At 41.7% G+C, this 27,634-nt stretch overlaps 1 protein-coding gene across 9 annotated transcripts in view; it reads left to right on the forward strand.

Moving 5' to 3' along the window:
- The window catches only part of ITPR1 (inositol 1,4,5-trisphosphate receptor type 1), a 114,614-nt gene that overhangs the window by 5,887 nt on the left and 81,093 nt on the right, over positions 1–27,634 (forward strand). For all 9 annotated transcript variants that reach the window (XM_072420445.1, XM_072420444.1, XM_072420447.1 and 6 more), the window contains 3 exons: positions 22,169–22,218; positions 22,901–23,003; positions 23,842–23,912. In XM_072420445.1, coding sequence (XP_072276546.1) covers positions 22,912–23,003; positions 23,842–23,912 — 163 coding nt within the window. In that variant the 5' untranslated portion in view covers positions 22,169–22,218; positions 22,901–22,911. The remainder of the gene's footprint in view (positions 1–22,168; positions 22,219–22,900; positions 23,004–23,841; positions 23,913–27,634) is intronic.

Genomic DNA, 27,634 nt, shown 5'->3' on the forward strand with positions numbered 1-27,634 from the left:
CTACTGTTTGACTGTTTGTATCTGTTTGACAATGAATCCAGTTTTCTTTTATATAATTTACTGATACATTACTGCTTCCTCCTCTGCAATCTGAAAGCACTCGGTCACCTTATATACAAGTAACTTATCCAGTTCTTCCTTCTCTACAAATTGAAGTGGCACAAGGTCTTCTTTTTATTTCTGGCTCTTATTTATCAACTTTTATTTTATATGGGGAACCCTTGAAATAACGTTCAGGTCTTCAGGGAACCCTTGCTATGATTTCTATATCCACAGATCACAGTATATTAATGTGGTGGTCAGCGGGAAGAATTCCTCTTACATTGTTGGCCATTGGGATGAATGTCACCCTTACACATAGCCAAAAAGATCATTGGTGTCAATTAAACTGACCTGAGAGTCACAAACTGCTCAAGGAACCCCCAGAAACCTCTGGAGGAACCCTGATTGAGAAACATTGCCCTAGATCATAAGCTCTTACAGCTTCGTCCACTCTAGTGATGTGTATACAGATACAGTAAATATGCTGTAATAGGAGCAATGGCTGCTGCCACTGTGTAATTTAACATAAATTTATTCAGCAGGTTGTGATTTAAAACTTCCATTTAAAACAATGTTTATGATATTCAGTGAAATGTTAAGTGTTTCTGGCACATACACGTGTTATATTTTATAACTGGGTGCCAGCTTATATCCCCCTTCTGATATTTCCTCTTGTGTTTTATGTTTTCCCATCCACTTCAGTAAAGTCAGTGAGTGCTGCAAAGTTTATCTTCATGTTTACCAAACCTCCAGGCTGATTGCTGTACTGAAAGTCTTTGTGTAGCTGTGTCACTGGCTGAGTATCTTTCTATCCTGGATGGGGAATTGCTGGGTATTTCTCTCCAGCAGGGATCTATGAAGTGGAAGAGTTGCTGGTTGCTACAATCAATCTGTTTACTAACTCTGTAGGTCGCCTGTTCACTGGTTGCTGTAGTGTTTAGGCTTCAGATAGCGGACTGTTGTAATGTATATTCTGTGTGTATTCTCTCTGTAACACAAACACAGAATTCAGTGCTGCAATAGCTACCAATCAACAAAAAAAATCTGTTGCATATTTTCCATTCTTCACTTCAGGCATTTATTTATTACCTCAGACATATACTGTAAAGCCCACTTCATACCTGTGGTGGAAAACTACACACTTGGCTGCTCCGGGGCACATAGAAATTGGCTGCTGTGGGCCGAGGGAGCAACAAACCGCACCACAGCTAACACATTTGTCTGCAGTTGTGGTGCTGTTCTTCCTAAAGCAGCCCCACAGCATAAAGCGACATGTCACCTTCTGGAACCAAGCTGTATCTCTTGCAACTGCATGCACAATGGTTCCAAACAGCTCCCATGCACTTGAATCGGAGCTGTTGTGACTGTAGATGAGCCTACAACAGCTCCGTGGTTCAGCACAAGTCTGAAATGGCCCTGAATGAGAATGGGAGGATGGGACCTTCTTTGGGCATCATCTAGGGTTACCATCTACTTCCAGGACAAGCATGCTTGCTCAGACAAGTCATATAAATTTTTGTCTATGCAATTCTTGACTTTAATACAAATGTCTGACAAAGATCATCTTCTGACTTGCTTCAAAGTTACAATTTTGCAGTCTGATCACTGGGGGAAAAGAATTAATAATATTAATTTTAGTGTTTATGTAGTGACAGCATGTTACGCAGCGCTGTACATTAAATAGGGGTTTCAAATGACAGAAAGTGGCACAGGAAGAGAAGAGGACCCTGCACCAAAGAGCTTACATAGTAGGTCGGGTTGAAAAAAGACATCAAGTCCATCAAGTTCAACCACTAGGGAAATAAACATATCCTAGATATAAAACTCTATGGACATAGTTGGTCCAGAGGAAGACAAAAAAAAACCCTGGTACAATTTGGTCCAACAAGGGAAAAATCGGATGTTCCCTGGATCAACAGTCACTGTCATCTTTACTTTAAATCCTTAATCCCCAGTTATATTCTGTGCTTCTGGAAAACCATCCAGCTTTTTCTTAAAGCAGTCTATAGTAGTTGCTGAAACTACTTCCTGAGGGAGCCGATTCCACATTTTCACAGACCTTACAGTGAAAAATCCCTTCCTTAACCGAAGCTTAAACTTCTTTTCCTCCAGATGCAAAGAGTGCCCTCTTGTTCTTTGTAATGATCTCAAAGTGAATAATGGGGAGGAGAGTTCTCAAAATAGACCATTTATATATTTATACAGAGTGATCATATCCCCCTTATACGTCTCTTCTCAAGGGAGAATAGATTCAGTTCAGCTAATCTCTCCTCATAGCTGAGCTCCTCCATTCCTTTTATTCTGTCTGTATTAGTCTGTCATTTGCAATCCCTATTTAATGTACAGCGCTGCGTAATATGTTGGCGCCATATAAATCCTGTTTAATAATAATAATAATAATAATAATCTCTGCTGATTACATGACCATTGGTAAGGTTAAAGCATTTGCTGCTGAGACTTGCCGCAGTTCACATGATTAACAAAATCACTGCTGGCAACAATGTTACATTTATATAGAAGACTCCAAATTTGACTGAACATGATGATGCCAAGTATGTTGCATTCTTTTTAAAGCTGCAGCTTTCAATAAATCTTTTGTGATCGTTCTGTGAAGGGCCATGTGTTTTATTGTTCTAGTGGAGGTATTTTGTGCCAATTCTAGACACATTATCCATACAGGGGGCATTATTTTCAACCCATCCTAGGAAATGCCTTCCAGCATTTGAGTACAGGTTACAATATATGTACCATACTCATTCATACTGTTGCTTTACCTAGTGGTTTGCAGGATAGGCACTAGAGGGAGCTCTCATGGACTTTGTTCAGTTATTCTTATCAAAGCATATCCAAACCCATGAGCAACAATGTAATATATTACTAGTCTGTTTCTCAGTCTTGACTCTGCACTGAGCATTTTTGCACCATTTTCTACCCCTTACAAAATATCTTGGTCCAGATCCCTTCTTTTTGGTTACCTTCTCCACAGTTGTGAAAAAGGGCTTTTGTCACCTCCAAATTGTGTTGTATTTTTGTGCTAAATAAAGATTTGTATTCCTTTCCCATGGACCGACCCCCTGGTTGTCACCCTATCCAATGGAGCTGCCTGCCAAACTGGTTTTACCATTGACAATTCTTGGTAACATGTCTATCCAGAGCTCCTCACCACCTACCTAAAGGAGTAGTTAGGAGAAGCCTTAGGACAGGACTACAAAATGCCCCCCTTCTCCCATCAAAGGGTGATGCTCTAAAGACCACTGTGAACATGGGACCATGCAATGGTAACTGATCAAAAAATACCATTTACCTGGCAGTAAAGCTGATGAATTGATGGCTTCTGTGTTTTCACATTGCCTGGTCTGGCGGTTTAGTTTACAGATCTTATTTGGTATTCCAAACAAGGAGGAGGCACGGGGGCTTCAAAGATGGAGTCATGGGAAAAAGATGGTACGCTGAGTCATCTTTCACCACCATGAGCCTCAGGATGCAGGTGAGGAGGGCCGAGCTACTTAATCATCCTCGGTACACCTTGGATCGCCCTGTGTTCCAGGCATCTGATATTCCATAAATTACTGTACAGTTTTTATGGTTTATTAAATATTGATTCTGGTTACAAGAGAAGACTGCTCAGACTGAATCTGCCGTATGGTGTTCTTCCTTTATTTTAAAAAAATCATTAACCTCAGACGGCAAGCAAAATATAATCCTTCTGCTGATGATGAAACCCAAAGGTCTGCACCTACAAGCTACAAAGATTTCTTTCTACCAAATAATAGAACTAGTTTTGGTAATTTCTTTATCACGTAATCATCTTGTTCTCTCCCCTGAAAAAGCACTTTTGTGCGAAACGCGTGGGGCACAATGACTACCCAATACCTCTAAACAAACTGGGCTTTTACTGTATCCTTCTTACAGACTTTCAGACAGTTTATGGAACTGCTTACGGCATTTGTTTTGATACATTGATCAAGAAGTTTAAGTAATGACTTTTGCTATATAATTTCCTTGAATAATTACCTGCTTGACTTCTACATTGCTTCTAAAACCCCTACTACATCCTGCACTGGGTAATTACTGCACAATTTTATACTTCTAGGGGGTTCGGGTATGAGATAAAAGAACTCTATCCCAGAAGTCTCTGGACTCCTAATCAGTCTTTACTGCTGCTGCCATGAATACAGCAGGGGAGGGGCTGTGAATATTTTGGTGATAGGTCTGCTATAAATAGATGGATACAAGAAGTGTATATAAGAAAGGTGGTGGGGAAAATATCTGTTCAATAGCCAAATGTGCTTGTGTACCGTACTACAACTCATTGCCTCTTATCAATGAGTTTGGATGGTGCAGGGAGTCGATCAGATGTGACCATGTGACACCCAAAGTTGTTAGAACAATATATTGTAAACTATATTTCCCATGTATTATAATAGAAACCACGTGACCAGGCAGGACTGGTTCCAGGAAGTGGGTGCTGAGTATTTTTAGGGCCACATTCTGTTATTTAGAATCTAAAAGGCCATAAAGGTCCTGGCTGTGTGAATTGGCTTTAAAATTTGAAATCCAATCACTAAAATCTTGTGCAAGCGTAATCATGATAATGCTATTTTAGAAATCCTTTCCTTTTATTCATATGTATATTTTTATAGATTTAGCAATTTTTACCATATGGTGTTTAAGCCGCATAAAGGGGTTACATCTAAGCATAGAGTTGGCTTTTTTCCTATCGCTGCTCCATTTCTCGGGCTGCAATCACGGACAGGAATTTTTTTGTTGCGATGTCCCCTCTCTGTGATTATTTCCGTCACTGCTGGCTGGAGCACGCAAAGAGCAGGTGGCTCGATCAATAACGGTTTTGTAGGCTGCGCACTCAGCTCAAGATGCTGTGACCAAGTCTGTCCTCTAATATATTGGCTGCAAAATGGAGCTTACTCCAACTTTATTTTTTCTTCTGATAGACTTCTGATAAAAAGGATTGGAAATAAAATCGGCACCTGATGGATTGCAAACCAAAGCTTTTTTTATACACAATTGGTTACCTGTAGATCGGACGTGTTGGTAAAGATCAATGAGTGCTGTGTGTTTAATATAAAGACTGACAATTATTATATTTATACAGTATATAGAGTGGTGAGGTATTATTCAGCGCTTTACAAAGCCTATAGTCATGTCACTAACTGTCCATCACAATCCAATGTCCCTACCTAGTCATATGTCTTTAATACAGTCTAAGGTCAACTTTGGGGGGAAGCCAATTAACCTAACTGCATGTTTTTGGAATGTGGGAGGAAATCGGAATACCCGGAGCAAACCCTACTAAACACTTGGAGAACCTGAAAATGCAGATAGTGTCCTTGCTGAGATTCAAACCTGGGACCTAGTGCTGCAAAGGCCTGGTTGTTAACATCTGAGCCTCTGTGCCGCCCTAATGATGAGAAAGTCAGGTGTGTGCGGCATGTATAGACTTTTAAGACCAACTGATTAATCAGAAGTGCAAGAGTGGCATTGGTGGGTGTACTATTTCCAAAGCAGGAGGGACTTTTGCCCGGAGCCCCATTTTGTCTAATATAAAGTGGAGCCCACAAATGCATAGCCTACTAGTGTCTGGCACCCAGCTGTTCTGTCAGCAGCGGTCTTTAAGCCAAGTTTGCAAGTTTGCCCCCTCCCAAATCTTCCACTAAGGGCAGCTGTATCACTAGATATATTTTAAACAATAAATAAACATTATTGCAAATATTTATGTAACAACCCAAGTGTTGTCCAGAATATTTTTTTATTTTTTTATTTTTTTGCAGGTCCAACAAAAAACATTTGTGATTTGAATAGAGAGGGAATGAATTGGACCCCAATAACTTTATTGCTTGACAATCCTAAAACTGAAAGCCACAATGTGACTGTGAGGTCCCAATAAGTTTGTGGAATAAGATTTTTTTTTTTTACAAATCCAGCGTGTTTTGTATGTATAGCTTATTCCTCCTCTTCAGGGCTGGAAGAGTAGATGCAAAGGACTATATATGGGTTCTAGCCTGAGCCAGCTGCTATATACAAATCTACATCATTACTAAAGCATTGAACCACTGAGATGGCAAAAACAGGTGGGTTCCATTGGGGCAGGCATTTGTAGTTTGATTCAGGAATGCATACTAGGGTATCATTTCTCAATGATTTGATTATGGGGGAACAATTGAAATAACTTTCTGATCTTGGGGAACCCCTAACAATAATAATAATAATATTCCCAGATCACAGTATATCAGTGTGGTGGTCAATAGGAAGAATGCGTGTTATATTGCTGGCTTTTGGGAAGAATGTCACCCTTACAGATAGCCAAAAAGATCATTGGTGTCACTTAAACTGACCTGACACATACAAATTGCTCAGGGAACCCCCAGCAACCTCTGGAGGAACCCTGGTTGACAAACATTGCCCTAGGGTGATATTCATGTTCCCCCAGAGGTACAGTGTGGGGATGTTGTCACCAAAGAATGGGAAGGGTGTTATTCCTACTATAACCAGGTTGGGGTGGGGGGACAATACAGCCATTACATAAATCAATGCAGCTTACTAGTCCTTTATTTCTTAGTTTATGTTTATGTTTTACAGTGAATCATCCAATGGTAACACATTTGCCCATCCAGGTCACCGATGAATGTTCACGTATGCAAATAATGCATTTCTGCTGGATCTGTTGCCAGGATTTATATTGCATTCAGACAATGAATGTGCTCTGTGTTTGCCAGTGTTTAATCATAATCATCCGCGTTCAGAACCCTGAAATGCACATAATTTTCTGCTCTGAAGTCATAGATTTCTGTAACAAACGGATTTTCCACTGTTGATTTCTTGACAGTGGAATGAACATAAAGTAAAAGCAATATGTACACAGTCAGTCTGATCTGTGTGTATCCAGCCTTGTACATGACAGGTTCACTTTAAGGGCTGTGCTCCTGAGGCAGAGAGAGGTCGGCCCCCACCGCTCTCTGAAGTTTTGGATTAACTGTAAAATTTTGGAGAGCGGTCTGTGCAGACATGTCCATATTTGTCGACCTTTAAAGTTGATTGAGATCTTGGTGTTGATATCTGAATTTTTCTTTTTTAGTTTGGTCTGTTTACCCCCTCCCCCACTTAATAAGTCATTTCTATATAATGTTCTCTATCTGGGGAAATACTTCTGGTAACTGTATGTTGGTGTTCTCCCTAGCACCTTTTAGTTGGGTGCACCAGCCGGCACTTTTCAGTAACCACCTGTCAGTTTTTGGGTGCTTACTAAAAAATTGGTTGACAACACAGGGCCCACTGTCCGCCTACAGCTTCTTACCACCCAGCTTAAACATTTTTGGGGGAGAATACTGTATGTGATCAATGGTTATGATAACTTAATCACTAAAATACCATATGAGCTTTAACCTGTTCATTGCATGAAGATGTCGCAATCCTGATACCAGCCATTCACAGTGCCATGCAGCCATCAGTGGAATGCATGGAGAAATTGTTGCATCCATTTATTTGCATCGAAAGTTTAAGAAAAGGGAAATAAAGAAGAGCAATTGCTTGTTTACTGGGCTTCAGCTTCAGTTCGAGTTCACACCTCTTGGATCAGGATACATTCTGCGCCGTTGGTGCTCCAATTACAAAATGTTCTTAATAATAAAGTTCAGGCCGGCTCTGCTTTTCAATAAAATACCTTCAGTGATACATTGTGACTGCTGGGAACGCTTTTCTATATGGATTAATCAGGAGTCGCCCTGTTTAATTTATCTAAGGGCTAAGCTATAGAAGATTAGTCAGGGGGGGCATTGTGATTTCACCATGGCATGCTGCGGCACATTAGATTAATAGCTTAGTAGCAAACTCATCTCATATGTTTCATCCACCGTACGTTGTGAGTAAAAATTTTATGTGACAGGTTCTGGTTTTTAGGAGGTGCACTGGGCACTTGGAGTGTTTGGAGATCAGGATCAGTGGAGTTGCCAGAGGTTCCTGGTTTGTTCCAGTTACTGTGTAGGTTGAGATTTGTCTTTATTTTACACTGACTGGTTTTAATGTGCACTAAAAAGGTTGAAGAGTGTACTAATCCCACTAGATGACACTTTTTTTTTTCTTCCAAAGCAATATTGAAGTCCGGGATCAGAGTATTAGTCCTATGGCTGCAGACTGTGCACTGCTGCAGTATCCTGAGTAGAAAAGATTATGTAAAATAGCGATGGGTTGCAGTAAATTCTAACAACAAAATCATTAAAAAGCCACCTATGAGCTGCAGTCAGACTGAGAAGTTACCTGCTGCAAAAGCATTTTCTCAGTCTCCTCTCTTAGGCCTCTTTTTCATTTCTGACATGGAGAACCATGCATTTGGCCACACATTAAACTGCTGCTGTGCAAACATGTCAACAATCAGCATCACAGGTAACACATTTTGCAGCAGTAGTTACAACCTTAGTGTAGGTCTTCAAAAAGCAATTTGTGTCTTTATGGAACCATAGTGTGATCCCCAACGGTTGTATGAAAGAAAATGGTTCCCAGTCTGCACCTATTCACTTAAATGGGAGTGGTTGATCCTATGGAGAATGTTGCTGCGTACACACCTGCAATTTTTCTCGTTGGAAAGGATCTTTCACGATCCTTTCCAACGAGAAAAGACTGCAAGATGCATGAACGATGCTGTACATACAGCACCGTTCATGCTCTATGGAGAGGGGAGGGGGAGAGCGACGGAGCGGCACCCTGCTGCGCGCTCTCCCCTTCCCTTTCATTAGGATCGGTCGTCGTCCATCGTCCATGGATCCGCCAGGACGGTCGTCGGACGATGGACGACGACCGACTGTACACACGGCAGATTTTCGCCCGATAATTGGCCGATACCGATTATCGGGCGAGAAAAATTTGCCGTGTGTACGCAGCTATACTCTGCAGGCCTGAAATGACCCTTAGAAATCAAGCTGCAACATTGTAACAAAGTCACACAGGCTGCAGCAGAGGTTGATCTGTATCAGTTTTTTGCCGGGAATAAATAGGCACCAAGATTTGCATCTCTGAACCAGCATCCCAATCCAGAAAGTAGGGGGTAACCTTGAATGATGGGGGTACTATGAACACCATGTAAGATCCCAAATACCTGGAAGTGTGGCACAGACACACTGTTTGGTATTCAAACCATAATGGACTCCAGGCCCTCTGTCCAGTGGTTAGGAAGGGCAGTTTCTATAATACAAATTATTTTGAGTTTTGGTTCTGTGTTGCTGCAGTAATACTTTACCAGTTCCTTCCCGTGCTGTGCCGGCTCCCTGCCGGAGAGGACGGCTCTGCTGCTCATCTTGCTGCATTCCGATGGTTTCTGTTCCTCTGGCCTGCGACATCACACATAAAACTCAGAAAACAGATTGGTTCTCCTCCTGCGTTTATTCCAAGCGATGAATTCTAGGAATGCGGGCCCAGAAATAGTATGTGATGTCACATAGCCAGGGACTGAGGTTCCGTTAGATCGCTGCGCTTATCAAAAACCACACAATGGCCAAGTTATACAACCACACCGGATGCCAGGAATGGAGGATGCGGATGAGCCAAAAACAATCCATGTTTTAAAAAGTGGCAAATAGGAAAAAAATATCCTGGATATGAGGAATGAAAATTAAATCTGTAAAGTATATACAATGTATGCTGTGCTGTTCAATTTGTGAATCCTCACATGTGAAACATTCATTTTTTAATTCCAAAAGCGAATCTGAGTTTTCTAAATATTTCCACTACAAAAAGGTTTTTCATTCTTCGTAATGCAGAAAGGTCAACTCTGCAGTACCTTTCTGATAATGCCTGGCCGGTTTACCTTGACAACTGCTTACTGCAAGGCTATAAGAGCAGTACGTCGTCTGACAACCGCCAGCCAATGGAAACAAATGTTCACATTTCAGGGGCCCCTTACTGCTGGTGCAAACTGCAAAGTTGACGTGGATACGGCATTCCGTACACACCGCAGGATACATACTGTGCAATGACCTCTGTCCCATTCAGGTTAATGTTTCCTTTCCTGCAGCACCTGAAGTGGCAGTTAGTTTCAGCTGAGCGGCGACTGCTAATGATGTACTAATTAGGTGAAGGCGGTGGCGATCTGTTCCACTTGGGCGTCTTTGGATTGCAGCGGCTTAATTCAAGTGGCCATTTCAAATGTTTTTTCCTTGTTTAATTTATTAGAAATAAATCCTTTTTTTTGGAATATGCCGATTAAATTAAATAGTTTTCCTCCTTAATGCAAATACATGCAAGAATCAAATCTGCAAACATACCTGTACAGCTACTTGATGACCCTGAATTGTCATAATGCAGAAGCTGCCAATGTATGGCTCTGAAAGTGGTGAGAGATCCAGAAAATGTCCGTGGGGGAGGCATAGATCCATGGAATGGCCATTTCTAGGAAGTTCTGAACCATGATGACTAGGCTCTGTATAACTGCCTACATAGGTCTACAGTAATCATATATATATCTTGTTCTGTCCCCCCTGCATAATATTATTATTAGGCAGGATTTATATAGCGACAACATATTTTGCAGCGCTGTACAATAAATAGGGGTTGCAAATGACAGACAGATACAGACAGTGACACAGGAGGAGGAGAGGACCCTGGATAATTGTAAGTGTTACTAGTATTGCCAGCAGTCCAATACACAGGACACAGGGACACCTAGGATCAGTCGAAGCAACTTTGTCCTCCACTTTTATTCTGCAAGACGCCATAATGCATGAAGGCTTTGTACATGGTGCCATCTAATGGGTTCCTCAAAACGGGCAGCACAAGTACCATTTTATTCTGCCAGCGGTCGGCCTTTTCACCCAGCAGCATAGTCCCACAGCAAAGTGGCCCTGAGAATCCATCACATAAACTGAGACTATATAGAGGTCTGACTACCGGGTATATTGTGGACCTAGAAACTGGTTGTATCCCACCCAAAGCTCTGCAAAGCCTCAGGGTTCCAGGACCCAGGGCAGGACTCTGCAAAAACAAAGCTTTTCTCCATATCACCCCCAGCGCCCCACACCATATGTATGTGGGGGTCCCAGGTGACACATATATACTATGCACAATGTTTCTAGACAAACTATATGATTTACAATTTAATGCAGGACAAATTTTCAATTTGATCACCTGGATTGACAGCTTGAACAGCTTTCATGCATATAATAAAACATAAAGTGATCATTGCATGAAATATTCATATTGTCTTATAAGCTTCACAGTATTACATTTTTCTTTTGATCAGTCAGCGCGTTTCTGGTACCAAAGCAAGAATCCTGAAGCAGGACACGAGGGGAACGTCACACATGTACACTTTGGAAATAGCAAGGCCAATCTCCGTTAAAGGATTCACATAAGCAAGGTCTCATGACTGCGAGAGCATAAATGGAGAGAAGGATACGTTGGCATAGGGTGTGGGGGGAGGGGGTGTTGGTATTGAATGTATTTCTCTTGACTTATAAAGATTGGCAGAAAATGTGCCCTGGATCAGAAATAGCAGCTGTAAATCTAAAGCAATAGCAATGGGGGACATAAAGGGAAAACCTCCAGCTTCTGCAGTAGCATGGTGCTCTTAGGTGACCATTGCACATTCTGATCTAGGTAACACATTGATTTGTATTATGATTGGTCGAGGTTTGTTTGTGCAATCCAGAGTGAACATTTGTGGGTTCTGGAGCCAGAACTCTTGATTCACCCTTTTCTTGTGCCTTTTTTTAAACTCTTTTGCAGATTATTCCCATTCTCTATGTTAGAAATCCTGTCCTGTGGACTGCAGAAGTCAGACTGTAGTGACTTGCAGATGGGGTGGAAAGATACTTTGCAGGCTGCAGATCCCAGGGGTCAGGATTCTGCTTTTTCTCCGGGGGAATTAGGAATTCGGTAGCTGTGTCATTTTGGTTGGATATGATGGGGGCTTTTCACATCTTCCCATAAACATTGAAGTGAAGTGTACGGAGAGACACAGAGCTTCTACTTCGAACTCTGAACATGATATGGGGGTTCTTTTAAATTATTTATTCACAGATCTATGTGATTAGCTGCTCAAGATAGGGTACAGGTAGCTCTTTTTATGTATAGATAGTAAAATCCAATCTGAAAATCTTAAGATTTCTTCCAATTTCTGTGAAGCTTTAATGTTTAAACTGTTGTTGATTGGAAAACGTGGTGATGTTCATGGTTCAGGGAGCAATCCCTGAGTGCCTGTGGATAACTGTAGAAAACAGTGGTGTCAACTTTCTTGCTGTGCAGTGTCACAGCGATTCCATAGTGAATCCTTACAAATATTTTGACATGGAAGGTTGACCCCTTTTTGCTTTCTGCAAATGCAGGGCCTTTAGCATCTGACACTTCCAGGGTGTGATGGATGCCTCCATTCTCACTGTGCTATGGCAAATTTTATACAAGAGCCCTGTGAATTGTCACTTGCATCTTGTTGTGCTTTCTGCATTACTACCAGATCTGTAAATTAGTCCAATGTGCAACTTTGTCTTTGTGTAGGAGCTTCCTGTACTAAAGACCGATGATTGCTCATCTCTCCTCTATTGCAGAGTGACTGGTCTTGTCTCCACCCTTTCTGTAGTTCGGCCTGTAGTGGGTGGAGTTGCTGGCCCTCCTCTCGGCACGATGATGTCCTTCTACTTTTTCCAAGGTTTGCTAAGGCGTTTAGTTTATCTCCTTTGTGGTCACTGGTAAATATATTGCAACTGGATTTTATCTTTCCATTGTGCCAACATAGATGTGGTGTCCTTTTGAAAGTTTCATTTACTTTATCATACTTTGTCTCATCAAAGCAAATAAAATCCTAGGGATAATTGTCCTCATTGAATAATTTTCCATTATTTTCCATATTCCTGTTCTGGTGACAACCTTAACTTTTTTTGCCTTCTCATTAACTTTTTAGTCCAAGGGACTTTGGATATATGGAAGGGGTGGGTTGACACCTTTAACCCAAATCCCTATATTTGCTCATACAGTGATCTGAACCCTTCCTGCAGAGACAATGGTTTGATCATTGGATTGTACACTCGGGACCCGAGGGGGGGATCGCACTGCACATCTCATGAATAATTCAGCCGCATTCCAGCAGAGATAGCGGATTGTCCGCTTCCTGTGTTTACATGAATTCACACTGCCAAAACCTCAGCTCCCTCCGTCACGTCTCCTCTCCGGGCCAGTGTGTCGATATTAATATCCAATAACGCCAATGCTGGTGGACATAATTTTCTGAAAATGGAGCAAAATGCTTGGGCTGGTAAAGTAGGGCGAGCGACTAATCCGCCGGGGCCTTGATCCGGTACAGCTAATCCCTTGTAGACCTTTCCTAGACAATTTTATTAAAGGAAATTTCAAACCGAATTGATCAAATTTTTCAGCTTATTTAGAAGGACGCGGAGTACGTTTATCCAGTCGTACAATGCAATGAGCACCTTTATGGTAAAAGGATCAAGAATTTGTGAACTGGATTTTCAGTGCATTTATGGAGTTGAGTTATAGCGCTTCTTTTATGCTCCTAATCTTGTGACAGATTGTACATGGCGGCCTAGTGACAGACAGTCGTTCTGTCACCTGGAAGGAGAGCTCTTGGCTTCCATCTGCTCCTATAATTCACTGTGATTTAAATACAGACCTTGCTACTCTGATCCCTAACGGCCATATTTTGGAGCTACCTGCCCCCATCTCTCTCCACCAAATGTAGATCTACATGAAGCCACTTATCTTTCATAGTGTATGAATTGATTTGTTATGTTTCTTGGACTTTCTCCATTAATCGGTGGTGTGGCTTATGTTCCAGGGCATAAAGGGAAAGTGACAATGGAAACTATCAGATGGCTGTGTTTTGATTGTTAGGAGTTCACTTTTTATAAGTGCTCCAATGTTTTTAAAGTGGGCCGAGCATGATATATCACTTTACCTTTGCTGCAGCATACAATATCTTGCAGAGGAAAGCACTACGAGAGGCAAAAAGAATGGCCTGTTCTTTGTTCAGGCATCATTATTATTATTTTTATTATCAAACAGTAATTCTGTAGTGCCAACATACTACGCAGTGCTGTACATTGTATCGGTCATTTGCAACCCATATTTAAACAGTGACACAAGAGGGTCCCCTGCCCAGAAGAGCTTACAATCTAAGAAGTGGGGAAAGTATCATACAATAAAAGGGGGAAAAGAAATGGTGGGTGAGTAGTGAAGTTTTTAGGTGACCGAAAAAGACGGGTAGGTGAGGTTGAACAGATGGATATAAGGGCTCTTTTGAAAGAGCAGACAGTAGGAGCAAGCTGAATAAGATGAGGAAGACCATTCCAGAGAGTTGGGGCAACTCTAGAAAAGTCTTGGAGCCGTGCGTGTGATGAGGTTATGAGTGAGGAAGTCATTGGAGGAGGAGGGTATTTTTCCATCAACTTCCTAGACTGAGATGTCCTCTCTGATAACACAATCATGTAAATCAGGTGCTTGTGTAGTTCTTGTCCGTTCAGAAATTTCTTACACAGAGCAACCACCGGCCTTGACGTCTTTCAATTTTATCATATAGCAGTCTGGTTTTTGGTGACGGGAAGAAATGTTTCCTTTGACCTGTAAAATGTAACTTGTGAGATGTTTCAGCAAAGGTTGATCTGTATCGGATGCTTCTTATCTCTGAGCCAGCATTCAGTGCGGGAAGTTAATATTGACCTTGGGTAATGCCTTAACAAGGATGGTGCTGCCCTAGAATAGAGCCATACAAAGCTAAAAAGACAATTAATGTCCAGCAATCAAGGCTGTCAGAACCGACAAATCTGCTGTCATATGTCTGCTGTGTGTTATGTTTTGTCCTAAATTTTTGACATTCATGTCAATGAAGCTCTCCCTATTACTGCCACAACTTGATCAGCGCTGAGATTGTTGGCGGACGGTTGTCAGAAGGTGTGCTTTGTTCTGAGTTGCAGCAGTCTGTGCCCATGATGGGTTACAGCTCAACTGCTTCAGGTTTAATTTGCTTTTAATTATCTGTGCCCTCTCAGGAATCTGTCTGGAAGTTGCCTGGCATGGTGCGGTAGTCTCTTTTAAAGGAGAGATTTCGTCTAAAAATGAGTGCAACTGAAAGGAGGAGTTCAGATTGCCTGGAATAGAACTTCTAGTTAAAAATAAAGTGCTTGGTGCATTTTACTGTAGTAATGGAGCTACAATACAGGAAGAATGCATGTTGTGTATGGGAAAATGTCTAGCTGCAGCAAGGTCACAATGTGAGCGTTCTGATTGTATCACCGTGTCAGTGTTCTGATTGGACAAATGGCAAATGGACCTGAGACAATAATGGTGCAACACTTCACTTCTTGAAAGTTTTCAGCAGGTTGAAAGCAGGAGAAATTAATCATTTTACTCCAGGGGCCAAATTGTGCTGGCTGGATGATGGTTCAGCACTTCCAAAGTGACAGATCTTGTGGGGTGTACAGGTATGTACTGATGGTACAAACTAAAGTGGTCCAAGGAAGGACAGCTGGTGGGTGGTGACAAGGTCATTGGCACCCCAAGACTCCTTGATATGTTTGTTGGCATTCATCTTGTTTGATCCTGCAGGGGAGCACAGATTGCTTAAATGCTCAATGTCAGCCAAGATAGAAAGATATCAAAGTACACAGAGCATTGCAGCTTTGTATTGGACTGTGTAGCCACAGATCAGTCAGAGTGCCCATCCTCACCTCCTACAATGGGCATATGATCCTTACCTGGACCATGGAGCGATGAAAGAAGGTGGCCTGGTCTGTGGTATCTTGTGGATGGCTGGGGTGGGTCAATTACCTGAGGAACCAAGGGCAGTGGGATGCACTATGGGAAGAAAGCAAACCAGTGGAGGTCTTGGTGCCAGATACCACAGGACACTGTTGCGGGTCTTCTGGATTCCATGCTTTAATGGGTCTTAAGGGTGACCTAAAAAATATTGGGTTGGGAAGGGTGGTTGGTATTAGGTTGCCTAATCAGTGTTTCTGACTGTAAACACTGGATGCAAAATCTATAAACCCATGATCTCACTTCCGAGATCAATCAATCAAATCAACCTGCTTCACATACCATAAATTTCTAAACACAAATATAAATATATTTACCCTGTTGGATGCCCGACATGAATGGATCATAAGATAATTGTGTGGTCAGTCTGGGTTTGCTGTCCTGGGGTCACCCCCTCACCCCCTCCTGCCCGTGTTGTCATGTCAGTTTTGCCTATCATTGGTCTAACGAGCTGCTCAGCCTCCTTCTAGTCATTAAACCTTTTCTGCCTCGTTGCCGCCATTTAGGAGCCAATCTACTTTTTTTTTTTTTTTTTTGACGTGACTCCAGGCAGCTGCGTTTTCACGAAGAGTAAAAATAGATTCTTGATTATTAAGTTCTTTTCTAAAGCACCATTTGCATCAAATACAAAATAACCCCATTTTAGTTCCAGGGAAACTGCTGATTTATCCTGGAGAGGTTAAAAAAGCAGCTGGTGATGGCCACAATGTGGAAATGTCAAGGTTTGAGTTGTGTTGCCATTACTTCCGATGTGCCTGGATTTGGTGGGCCGGGCACCAGGGAATTTCTAAACTGCTGTCCTGTGGGCTCCAGGTTCTCCTCATTGCAAGGGGGTACAAAGCTTTTGAGGACTTATTGTTATTTACCATTGTTATTTGTAGTCTTTTTATACATTTTTGTATTCATTTGCTTTTAAGATGTTGGCACTGGGTAGCTTTTGGATAACTTCCCCAGGGTAGCTTTACATGTGAATAATATGCATACTATGTGTTAACTGCACATAATATATTAAGGAAGATTTATGCATCCAATGCAACTGCTGAACTGCTTACAATGGAAGCTTTGCCAGTTCCTTATTATAGCTTCAGATGCCAGTGTTTTTGTTTTTGTTTTTTTTTTGGGGGGGAGCAGTCCTTAGAGCACAACCAACCCCCCCCCCCCCCCCCTACACTTACCAACATTGTAATGTTCATGATAAACTTGCGATGCTGCAAAATAATTGGCATTAACTATCCATCAATCTGCAGCCTTGAATCTGTTCAATGGTTTCCAAAGGGAATCCATAATGTTTTATTGTTGCATTGAAGAGAAGTGCAGCTTTTGTTGAGGACAAAGGATCCTGGGTACTGACCTACCAACAAACTCACTGTCTGTCATTTTGCAACCTCAGTTTAATGTACAGCGCTGCATAAGGTTTTGGCGCTATAAAAATACTGTATAATATTAAAAACAAGTAGTTTTAGTAGTTCAGGTACAGTGCCTAATGACATGAAAGCCTTCATTCGTTCCTTAATTGATTCTGATTTATTAAAGCTCTCAAAGACTGGAGAAGATAGACTTTCATGAGAGAACCTGGGTGATCCAGAAATCCAAGAATGGATGTGGTCCAAGACAAAATCATTTGCTATGTGGCAAATATTTTTAAGGAAATCCATTCCAGGTTTGCTTGATCACCCAGGTTTGTCCATGTTACCCTATCTCCTCCAGTTTTGGAGATCTTTAATAAATCAATATAGGGAAAGGATTAAAAAGAGTTTTCATCGAAGTGTTTCTTCCATAGGCAGCTCGCTCCTTTGCAGACATTGCTGTTTCATTTCACGTCTGTTGTATGTGTGGCCTCCTGGGCGTCCCATGCCGGACAACATTCTGGCAGGGCGCCGGGTCCTGCGATAAGGTTGCACATTTCCTTCTTGGCAAGGGTGCTTGAGCAGGAAAACCGAGGATGAAATGCCAAACTTGGGTAGGATGGGTATATTACAGAACCTCTGCTCTGCTGCTTTTTACAAGTTATTTATTCAAGGATTCTGCCTCCCCTGGACTGTGCCGTTTCCTCGTCTCCAGAGGTCGTTAAAATGGAGTTTTGTTGAATTTTGCTCACATGAGACTTGTTCCTGTTCCTCTCCATGCTGTCCTGGGCGAAGGAGTCTGTGCTGTGTGGGAGGCCAAGGTTTATGAGATGAATCCACAAAGAAGTCTGCAGCTCTGCCTCATATTATCACATTCTGCAGACTGCCAATAAATTCTTCTGTAGGGTGTCTTTTATATTTGTTATTATCACTTGTGGAATCTGTGAGCGACTTCCCTGAATTCACGAATTGCTTCCTGAAATTGTATTTTCTGGCCAACAGGATTATAAACGTAACTGTGAAAACTATAAACTGGTAATCTTGTAAATGTGATCCAAACCACTAAAAGCTCATAGAAGCTTTAACACCTTGATGCCATTTCAAAAATTATTTTAAGTATTTTTAACAATGCAGTTTGTTAAATATTCTCTTAGATGGTAAGCTCTTCTGGGCAGGGTCCTCTCCTCCTCCTGTTACTGTCAGTATCTGTCATTTACAGCCCCTATTTATTGTACAGCACTATTAAATATATTGGCGCTATAAAAGTACTGTTTAATAATAATCCTTGGTAGTTCTTGTTTGGAAATAAGATGACAACGCTCTGTCTTGGTTTGCCAGTTGTGAGATTGTGTTGTCACTGGCTTCCAATAGAGGATACAAATGTTCCATTGCAACACACAGTGCAGACATGATCCACTGATGTCCTGAATAAATGACTTGTGTTGTGAAAACATGTTTCTGGGGGAATTCTATTAGATTCAGGGTGCCAACTGATCCAACTACCCTTCAAAGTCGGAAGGTTAGGCTGGGGTTGGTGGCATTAAATGTGGCAATAAATGTATAGTTTTTTTTCATAAACACAGACACACGTTGTTTATGGTATAGGGTATCATTTAAGTCTGGATTGCTTAAACCCACCAGAATTTTCCCATCTTTGTCCCGTTGGGGAGTTTCCTTTTACTATTAAAACAAACGGAGGGAGATTTCCCTTTTAGGATAGTTGTCACCAGAACACATAAACCCCACTGGAAAATTTTTGTTTTCTGGTAACAATGCTCGGACATAAAAAAATAAATAAATAAAGCAATAAAAACCTGACAGGTTGACCAAACCTGACCACTTGATCCAGAATGATAAAATGTTTTGGCATTACTTATTTTTCTTCAGAGAAATTTGCCTTCTTGGGCCTCTCAGGACTCATTTGGCAATATCTGTGCAATCAACTTGTTGCCTCGGTTTTTATCCATTTGAAGAAACTTGCTTGTCTATAGCAAATGTTCTAATACAAATCATTCCATGTAGATGGAATGATCACTGTAGCCAAACCCTGGACAATGTAAGGAAGAGTTAAGCTGATGTTGGGGAAAGATGCCAAAAAAGACAGCTGTCTGCATTTGGGATGGAGGGAACTTTTTGCCTGGGTTGTTTTAGGTCTTTTGCAACTCTCAGTAACCTGCAATACGGCGACAGCTGGGAACTACAGAAGAACCAAGTAGAGAGCAACTGTATATGAACATTACATCTAATGTGTTAGTAAATTGTTTTATGGGATCTCTAGGCCTAGAGGAGTCCTATACAACTAAGGTCTGTGGGTGAAAGCTAATATTAGCTATTAATGTTAAGTGTATGCAAAGGCACTAAGAGTATATTTGAGGACTAGAGAGAGCTATGGAAGAACAATTCCATACGGCAGGGTTTCTCAAACTTTTTTTATATGGGGGAACCCTGAAAATACCTTTCAGATCTTCAGGGAACCCCTTCTATAATTACTATATACACAACTCACAGTATATTAGTTTGGTGATCAGTGGGAAGAATGTCTTTTACATTGCTGGCCATTGGGAAGAATGTCACCCTAACAGATAACCAAAAACATCATTGGTGTCACTTAAACTGACCTGAGAAGCACAAACTGCTCATTGCTCAAGTACCCCCCAGCAAACTCTGGAGGAACCCTGAATGAGAAACACTGGGCTATGGAGTGCTATGGATAGAGGGTCCTATAATCAGAGTGATGGATAGGGTGCCTTGTGGATAGATCACTCCAGAGCAGGCTCCCTTTAGAGGTTCCAGGGGTTCCATGGGCAGTTTGTGCCTCTCAGGTCAGTTTAAATGACACCAATGATCTCTTTGGCTATCTGTAAGGGTGACATTCTTCCCAATGGCCAGCAATGTATTTTTCCCACTGACCACCGCACTAATGTCCTGTGAGCTGTGGATATCGAAATTATAGGATGGGTTACCTGAAGACCTGAAAGTTATTTTGATGGTTACCCCATGTTAGAAAGATCCAGAAAGTCTAGAGGCTTACAGATGTGTCAATGGCTAAAGTTCTCTGTAGGTAAATGGATAGAAAGGTAGAGAGTGATATGGATAGTTGAAAGGATGGATGAAGGAATAGAGAGCCCTATGGATAGATGGCATCACAGACTGATGAATAGTTAGCATTCAATGAATAGGTAGTACCATAAACCTATGGAGAACTATGAATGACTAAAGAGCCACCTGGATACAGATATCTTGCACATGCTATGGATGGCCAAAAGAATACCTAGTGCTAGGGCCTGAGGGATTCATGGATGGCTGAAAAGCATGATGGACATATGGATGGGTGGTCTGATGGACTGGCAAGAAAACACTGGACAGATAAATGGCAATGAGTTCTTTGGAAAGTCATTTTATGAATGATTACCCAGCCATTTTACAGAGGAAAAAAATCTGGATTAATTTGCTGCCTTCCATTGACCAAAATCATGAGTTTTAATTTAATGGAATCATTTCTGCTTTCAGTATTCTGCTCCTTTTAGGACTCTTAAGCGAGTTATCACTTTATAGCCCTGGATCTCAATCTCCATGGCCATACAAGCTAGTTACGTGTAAGCAGCCCTCTAGCATGTTTTTGTTTTTACTCTTATGATTTTTATGGCAATAAAATGGTCACCAAAATCTGACTTTTTATGGACTTTTGTAGTCTTTTGCACAACGGCACCCCACTTGGAAGTTGGCTAGTTGGGCTGTTTCCTGATACACAGTGCTGTCAGTCTAAGGTTGGGGAAGTGACTGCAGAGTGGTGAATGTATCAATGTGTATTGTTTCTCTGTTCATTCAGCAAGCTGGAGGTGGCTCAGTTCTTTCATCCAACAATGGTATCTGTGATGTCCCTGCTGATGCATTTTGTTTTTTTGTATTACATAGGTGTGAGCAAGGTCTTGTTTTGCATTCAGGTTGGCTGTAGTAGTTGCTGTTCTTAATCTGGTGCAAACATTGGTTTGTCCTAATTAAATAAAATGTTAAAGTTCCTTTTTTTTTCAACTCAATAGTACAATATTGGATCAATCTAAAGCCAGAATGATGAGGACCATTTTGATCTTTGTAATCCATTGCCATTGGAATATAAAAGAACCCATATTTTTACCTTTATTTCTAAGATTTCCCCCCACTGTGAACAGGTTTAACCCCCTCTTCTTGTCGAAGATAGCAAGTAGTATTTTCCCAGATTGTTTTGGGTTGCATTTTTCTTCAGGTAAAAAATATGTACAGTAAAACCATTCTTAGAGCACAAGCTAAAGGGGTAAAAGTTCTACTTTTAGAAAATGTAACAACTACCACTTGTAGCCAGCAAGTTGTGCTCCTTGGACTTTTCAAAAGTCACTTTCTAGAGCTGTTGTGCTGAAAATAGACAGATGAGTGATTCTGATCATTGATTTCCTTTTCCTCCCAAATCTCGGATTTTGTAGTGGCTGCCACAAGCCATGCAGCATGCTTTACACGCTGCGTCAATGTACCCCGTATCTTTACTATTCTGTTAAGCATTTTTTTAAACTAAAGCTATAAAATTAGCTCCAAAAATAAATAAAATCAGTCCGATGTTCCTTTTTTATGCCTTTGGTTACCATTAATAGTAACATGGTTTCTTTTTATCGCTGGCTTGCCATGATTGGATTTGTACATCCCTGGGGACAAGATGTTTTTTATGCGCTGCGGCCTTCCATCTGTTTGTTATGAATGGACTCTGCTCAGTGTATGAAAAGCTCGCCGTGGTTCTTTCATGCCAGTGAACACAATAAAAGCGCATTGTAGCAACTGTGCACTCTGCTTCGGTCATTCAGGTAAATTAATGTGATTATGAGTGTTGGGCAGTCTTGTTCTGCTCCACATGCAGGTTTGGAAAATGGTGAAAATGAGGGCATGCTGATTAAACCATGTTACTTAATTGTTTATTCCATGTTTGTATTTCTGCATGTTATTGTAATGTTTTTAATATTGCTTTTAACTTTTTTTTCTTTGTGCAGAATAATTAAAGGATTGGCACATCATTCCAGAAACACAGACTAGGGTCCAGGTATGTAATGTTCATTTTCCCTTTGATGCAATGTTGCTGCACTCCCAGTTGAGCCCCCGGCGCAGGGCATGGGATGGGCACGCTACCTCAGACAGTCCAGCCCCCAGCACAGGTCATGGGCTGGGCTATCAGATAAACATATAGGCTGCCATTTTTTTAACTCTCCTGAAAATGCTAGTTGCATGGCTTTAATGTGTTCAGTGCTTTCAAAATCACTGATCTAGTGCTATATTTATCAGAAAATCTGACTTCATCTGCTGGATGCTTGTTTCAGGTATCACTCTAAAGTCAGCATTTTCACAAGGTTGCTGGTAGTTGCATATTTCTTACAGATGTCATATAAATGCTTTATTAGCCTTATTTATATGTGATGGGGGACATGTGGATGGTCTGGATTTTGGAGTTGTACACTGTCCTATCATTTCAAAGCCGGGCTTTGATTGTGTAAAACAATCTGCTTTATATAAAACATTGATCGCAGTGGATGCTGGGTTATATGTCATGCTGTGCTGTCATTTATATGTCCTGTCTGCACTGGGAAGGATTTGGGACAGAGCAGATGCTGCTGCAGGTTTGGAATGCAGAACAGTCTGTCCTGACGGGGCACATGATGCTGATGCCACCCTTGTGCCAGCTTCACCTTGGCATCGCCCTTGCTGATGGCTCTGCTCTTTTATTGCAGAAACAGCAAACATGTCTGAGAAGATATCGAGTTTCCTCCATGTGGGGGACATCGTGTCCCTGTATGCAGAGGGGTCGGTGAATGGATTCATCAGCACATTGGGGTGAGTGGTACTATAAAGATTCATTTACGACTGGCATCCGTGGTAAAGCTGAACTCTAGGAAACATGATCAATATACCCCTGAAATACATAGATGTGTTATCTCCATGCCGGAGAAATGGTCTCCATCCAATGAAAGATTTGGACCATAAAAGGCAAAAAGAAGCATCTGCGTTCCAAAGATTCCCAAACATAGATAAATGTATTTAGGTGCCCAATCTCGCCCTGCAGAGACTCTATCCTTCTGTATCCTTGCATTGACATTCCATGCCAGATAGTACGGACTGATTGGCGGCTTTGCTTTTTTTTGATGCAGTTAGGAAACTGGCCACCTCCCCACCCCAAGATAGCTAATCAAGACAGCCTGGTCACAGGCGTCACAGCCTGCCCGCCAACCCCAACAGCCAATCAGAACAGCTTGGTCACCTGCCCGCCCCCCCAGTCAATGGCGCAAATAACAGAGCAGCATTAGACTTAAGATAATATATCCCTGCTCAGTCTGTGTCTGCATATTTTTTTTTTTGGCTTTTCATGAGCATGCAGAGCACCCAGTTGGCTGCCCCTTTCAGTTTCTGTCCCACTGTAAAAGGGAATACAGGAGTCTGATACCAAGTCAAATTAAAGAAGTTAATACGAATGAATGAATCCTCAGCTGAGGACCACAGAACAAAATACACTATGCTATGGAGGGGAGGGGGTTGTCTTCTGTTATCCTAAAAAAACTAATGCAGCCACCTCATCCAAGGGCTGATGAGCTACAATATGACCTCTTTCTTGGTCACAATTTAAATGCGATGTTTTTTCTTTTCCAGTGCCAAGTAATTTATTTCTTTCTTTTAGCTTGGTGGATGACCGGTGTGTGGTGCAGCCCGAAACAGGGGACCTGAACAACCCACCCAAAAAGTTTCGAGGTGAGTCCAGCACAGTTGGTGGCATCATAGAGTAATTTCCAGGGGTCGCTGCAGTGGATAAACCCTTCATTACCTTGGCTGTATCAGAGCCCCAACACCTATACATGCGTGTGATCACATGATCTGGAGACACACTATGTGATTGGCTTTTGATTTGTAGTCTGAGACCTAGGAGCATGCAAAGGTGTGCATGGCTTATTTTAGAAGTGGATCATTCATTAACAGGCTCACAGGCTATAGTTGTCAGTTCCAAATTTAACAGCACAATGGGCAGGATTTGGGAAGTGAACATGAGGGAGTTTTTGCAGCAGCATAATTCAGGCATGATTCAGGTTGCAGGCAGAGCGAAGTGATTGCAGGCTCTGATGTGTTCACACTATTAAAGCCAATGGGTCAGAATTGGAGTGATTTGTGACAACCGAGGCGCCTGTCCACCGCTGGAGGTTTATTCCAGTTCTGGCAGCTTCTAGTGGTGCTTGTCACTTTCAGCATCCTGAATGCAATCGCCGGGTCTTCTCACCCCGATAGCCAGTGCGAGAGGCGGCTGCAGGCGCAGACAGATGAATGAGCTTTATGTTGGCACCACCACACCGGCCCCAAGGAGACGTAGCATTTGCCTCTTCTAGCAAAGCTCCACTTCCTTCCCCTCTGCTGTGTTTGTAAAATGTTGCGGATTCATTTCACATTGTAGAAAAAAACTTTGCAGAAAATGTCAGCATTGTAGAAATGCAAATTTAAACAGAAATCAAATTTAAACAATTTAAATCCAAATTATAAACAGCCCAATAAAATTATTACATTTAACTTTTGCTCGATCTCCGAGCTGCTCTACGCAAAGTTCACAGGTGGATTTTATTGGACTTGCTGCAGCTTCTAATTTACAGCGGTTTTTCATGCACATTAAAATGCCCAGAATTGTGGTTTCTGGATGAAAGAAATACTTGCACTTGGTGCTGGATTAATCTCTTGTTGCCATAGTGCCTTATGTGTAATAATAAAGGTTTTGGACGGCTTCCCCGATCAGTGTGGATGGGTGCACTTTATTGGTGGAGTACTTGCACTTTGTGCGGCAGCTCTGCAGGCTGTGACTTAGGTGGCTGTAATGAAAGTTCAGCCCTGACATCTCCAATGTGCAAGCAGATCTCATTGTATGGAGGGGATTCTTTGTTGGAAGGGGTGACATGGTGGTGGCTGGAAATCAGCACTTAGAAGCATCCAACACACACAGCTGGCTTTCTATTAACTTTGCAAAGTGCTTCCATGTCATGGACAGGTGGAAAATATAAAGTACCGGTAGATACAAAAATTATCTCATTGAAAAACATTGACAAAAGATTGTATTTTTGCAGAGATGGTGCAACAGAACCTTTTTTTCCATTTGGGGCCCTTGATGATTGAATGCTGGAATCCTGTGCTCTTTTTATTGAGTCCTGTTTTTAAGCTTCCCCTGCAGTGCTCGTGTGTGATACAGTATTACCCTGTCCAGTCTTTTGTTGCTGTTCTCTCCATCTTCCTGCAGGCCCTCACCTCTCCTCCACTCACTCTCTCTCTCTCTCTCTCTCTCTCTCTCTCTCTCTCTCTCTCTCTCTCCTGGGCTCCCGCCAGTGTCTCTTGCTTCGGGGTTCCCTGGAGCCGTTTCCTAGTAATGTAAGCATAATGCTCAGTGTTCTGGAACGGCCTGTCTGGTATTTTCCTTACTGTAACTCCTCTTTTTTTTTTTTCCCTGCAAATGTCAGGTATCCAGAATGATGCTTACACAAAGTGAGGGTCTGCAGGAAGATCAAGGTGCTGTATTGGCACAGACTGCTGAGACACCCTGACCCAGGCTGGTTTACATACCAGGGTGTTAAGTTGTATACACAAGCTGTGCCTGTGTGAGCGGATTCCTCCTCTTGCACGGAAGTGTCTTTCACTTTCTTGGAAAGTCCACTTATGCACGTCTCCGGTCTAGGAATCAAAATCCAGCCAAAACTAGTGAGTCACCCAATGGCTTCTTCTTACGCCTAGACCCTGTAGTAGTTAGTATCCTTGGTCCCACAATACCTTCATAGAGTTAAGCCTGCTTGAGGCACCATAGGAGAATGGCACACATTGGTTTTTATAATGGCTGGTAATGCTGCGCACCACTGGAGGTCCCACAATTGGAATTCCAATAACATAAAAAGCCAGCCTTTGATTATTTGATTTAGGGTGTTGGTGTACAAGCATGTCACTCAACAACAGACAGTTTAAAAGAAATGTCCACCTTGACCCTACTAACTGATCAGTCCATTTGACATGTTGCAGGCCAAGGTTACTCTGATTTAAGACATTTGCAAATGTCTGACACCAAGGCTACTCATCCATTACAGACCATGGTATATAATAAAATTGAGAAAAGACTCCCCCCTCCTCCCTGGATACACATTTAGCATTAAATATTTACATTGGTTACAAATTTGGATATTTTGCTGAGCTGCCTTAGGCCAGCAAGGTTTTTTTTCTTTGCAGCTACAGAATTGTTCTCCTCGTTTTTTGTCAGATTGTATTCACTGAGTTCGGTGTTGGCTCCATCCTGAAAAAAAACAGGAGCGTTTGGTGTCCGAGATAAAATTGCCAGCTTCAGCAGCTACTTGTGTCATCAAATACAGCTGCTGCTGATCCTGGCACACAGTAATTTGTAGCTCTATGGATGAGCATTGTAGCTAGCAGCAACTTTGTATCAAGTCAGGAAAAAAGAGGGATATTTGTAGCTGCAACAATGTTGCGAATGTGACACAGGGCCCTTAGGGCAATAAATCTGTGAGAAATAGATTTATATTCCATCCTGTCCAACATTTGCAAAGATTCATAAATGACTGCTTCTTATTTGCTATTGCAACCAGTCGGCATACCCACCAGAATGACAAGTGGCTCAGTGGGAACAGCTTCACTTTAATTCAATGAATATGGTCTCCTATATGTCTTTTGGTAGCCCACCGAGGGATTCAGTCCAGGGGTTCTTCATTTTAGTAATCTTCTTTGGAAATTATTTTTGTCATTCATTTTTTCATTTCATTTTTTCCTTCCTCCCTTCTCCAATGCAGTTTTTTGGCTGTAGAGTAACATGCAATGTCCTGGATTCAGACCCTCTGATTCATGCAAAAGGTTAGCACAAAGATTAGGAAGCTGTGACCAAAATGCTGATTTTTTTTTTATTCTCTCTATGTATTACCCGAATTCTTCTAATTCTCAATAAATAGTGATTCAAAGTCTCTGGGTCTTTTGGCCCTCACTAGCCTCCTTTGACAGTGCTTCTGATTGAACCATCATTTTTAGAAACTGGAAATAACTATTTAAGGCTCAGATGAGGTTTTGGGAGAATTCAGTTCCCTCAATAAATTTATATTGGGGGCCCATTGACTATATGACTTTTTTTTTAAAGGGAAGGCTGGATGGCAGCTTTAAAGGAAACTTTTTATTAGCCCAAAGCATGTGAATGTAGGGACATCTAATAAACAAAAAATTGCATTCTCCATTCTATATGTTGCCCTGCTTTCCACAAAATGAGCACAAATCCAAATTTAGACTTTTTGTAAAGTCGACAACCCTTGTGTTTAGCTCTGGCAACTGGCTGAGATCAGCAATGGAGAACTGAGGGGACGTTTATGTGAGCTGTGATTGGCTTTCTGGCTTTATCTATATTCAATATTATTCTATATTGTAAGAGGGACAACATTGCACCCACTATGTACCATAGTATA

This window comes from Pyxicephalus adspersus, chromosome 8, assembly GCF_032062135.1.
Source record: "Pyxicephalus adspersus chromosome 8, UCB_Pads_2.0, whole genome shotgun sequence".
NCBI lineage: Eukaryota > Metazoa > Chordata > Amphibia > Anura > Pyxicephalidae > Pyxicephalus > Pyxicephalus adspersus.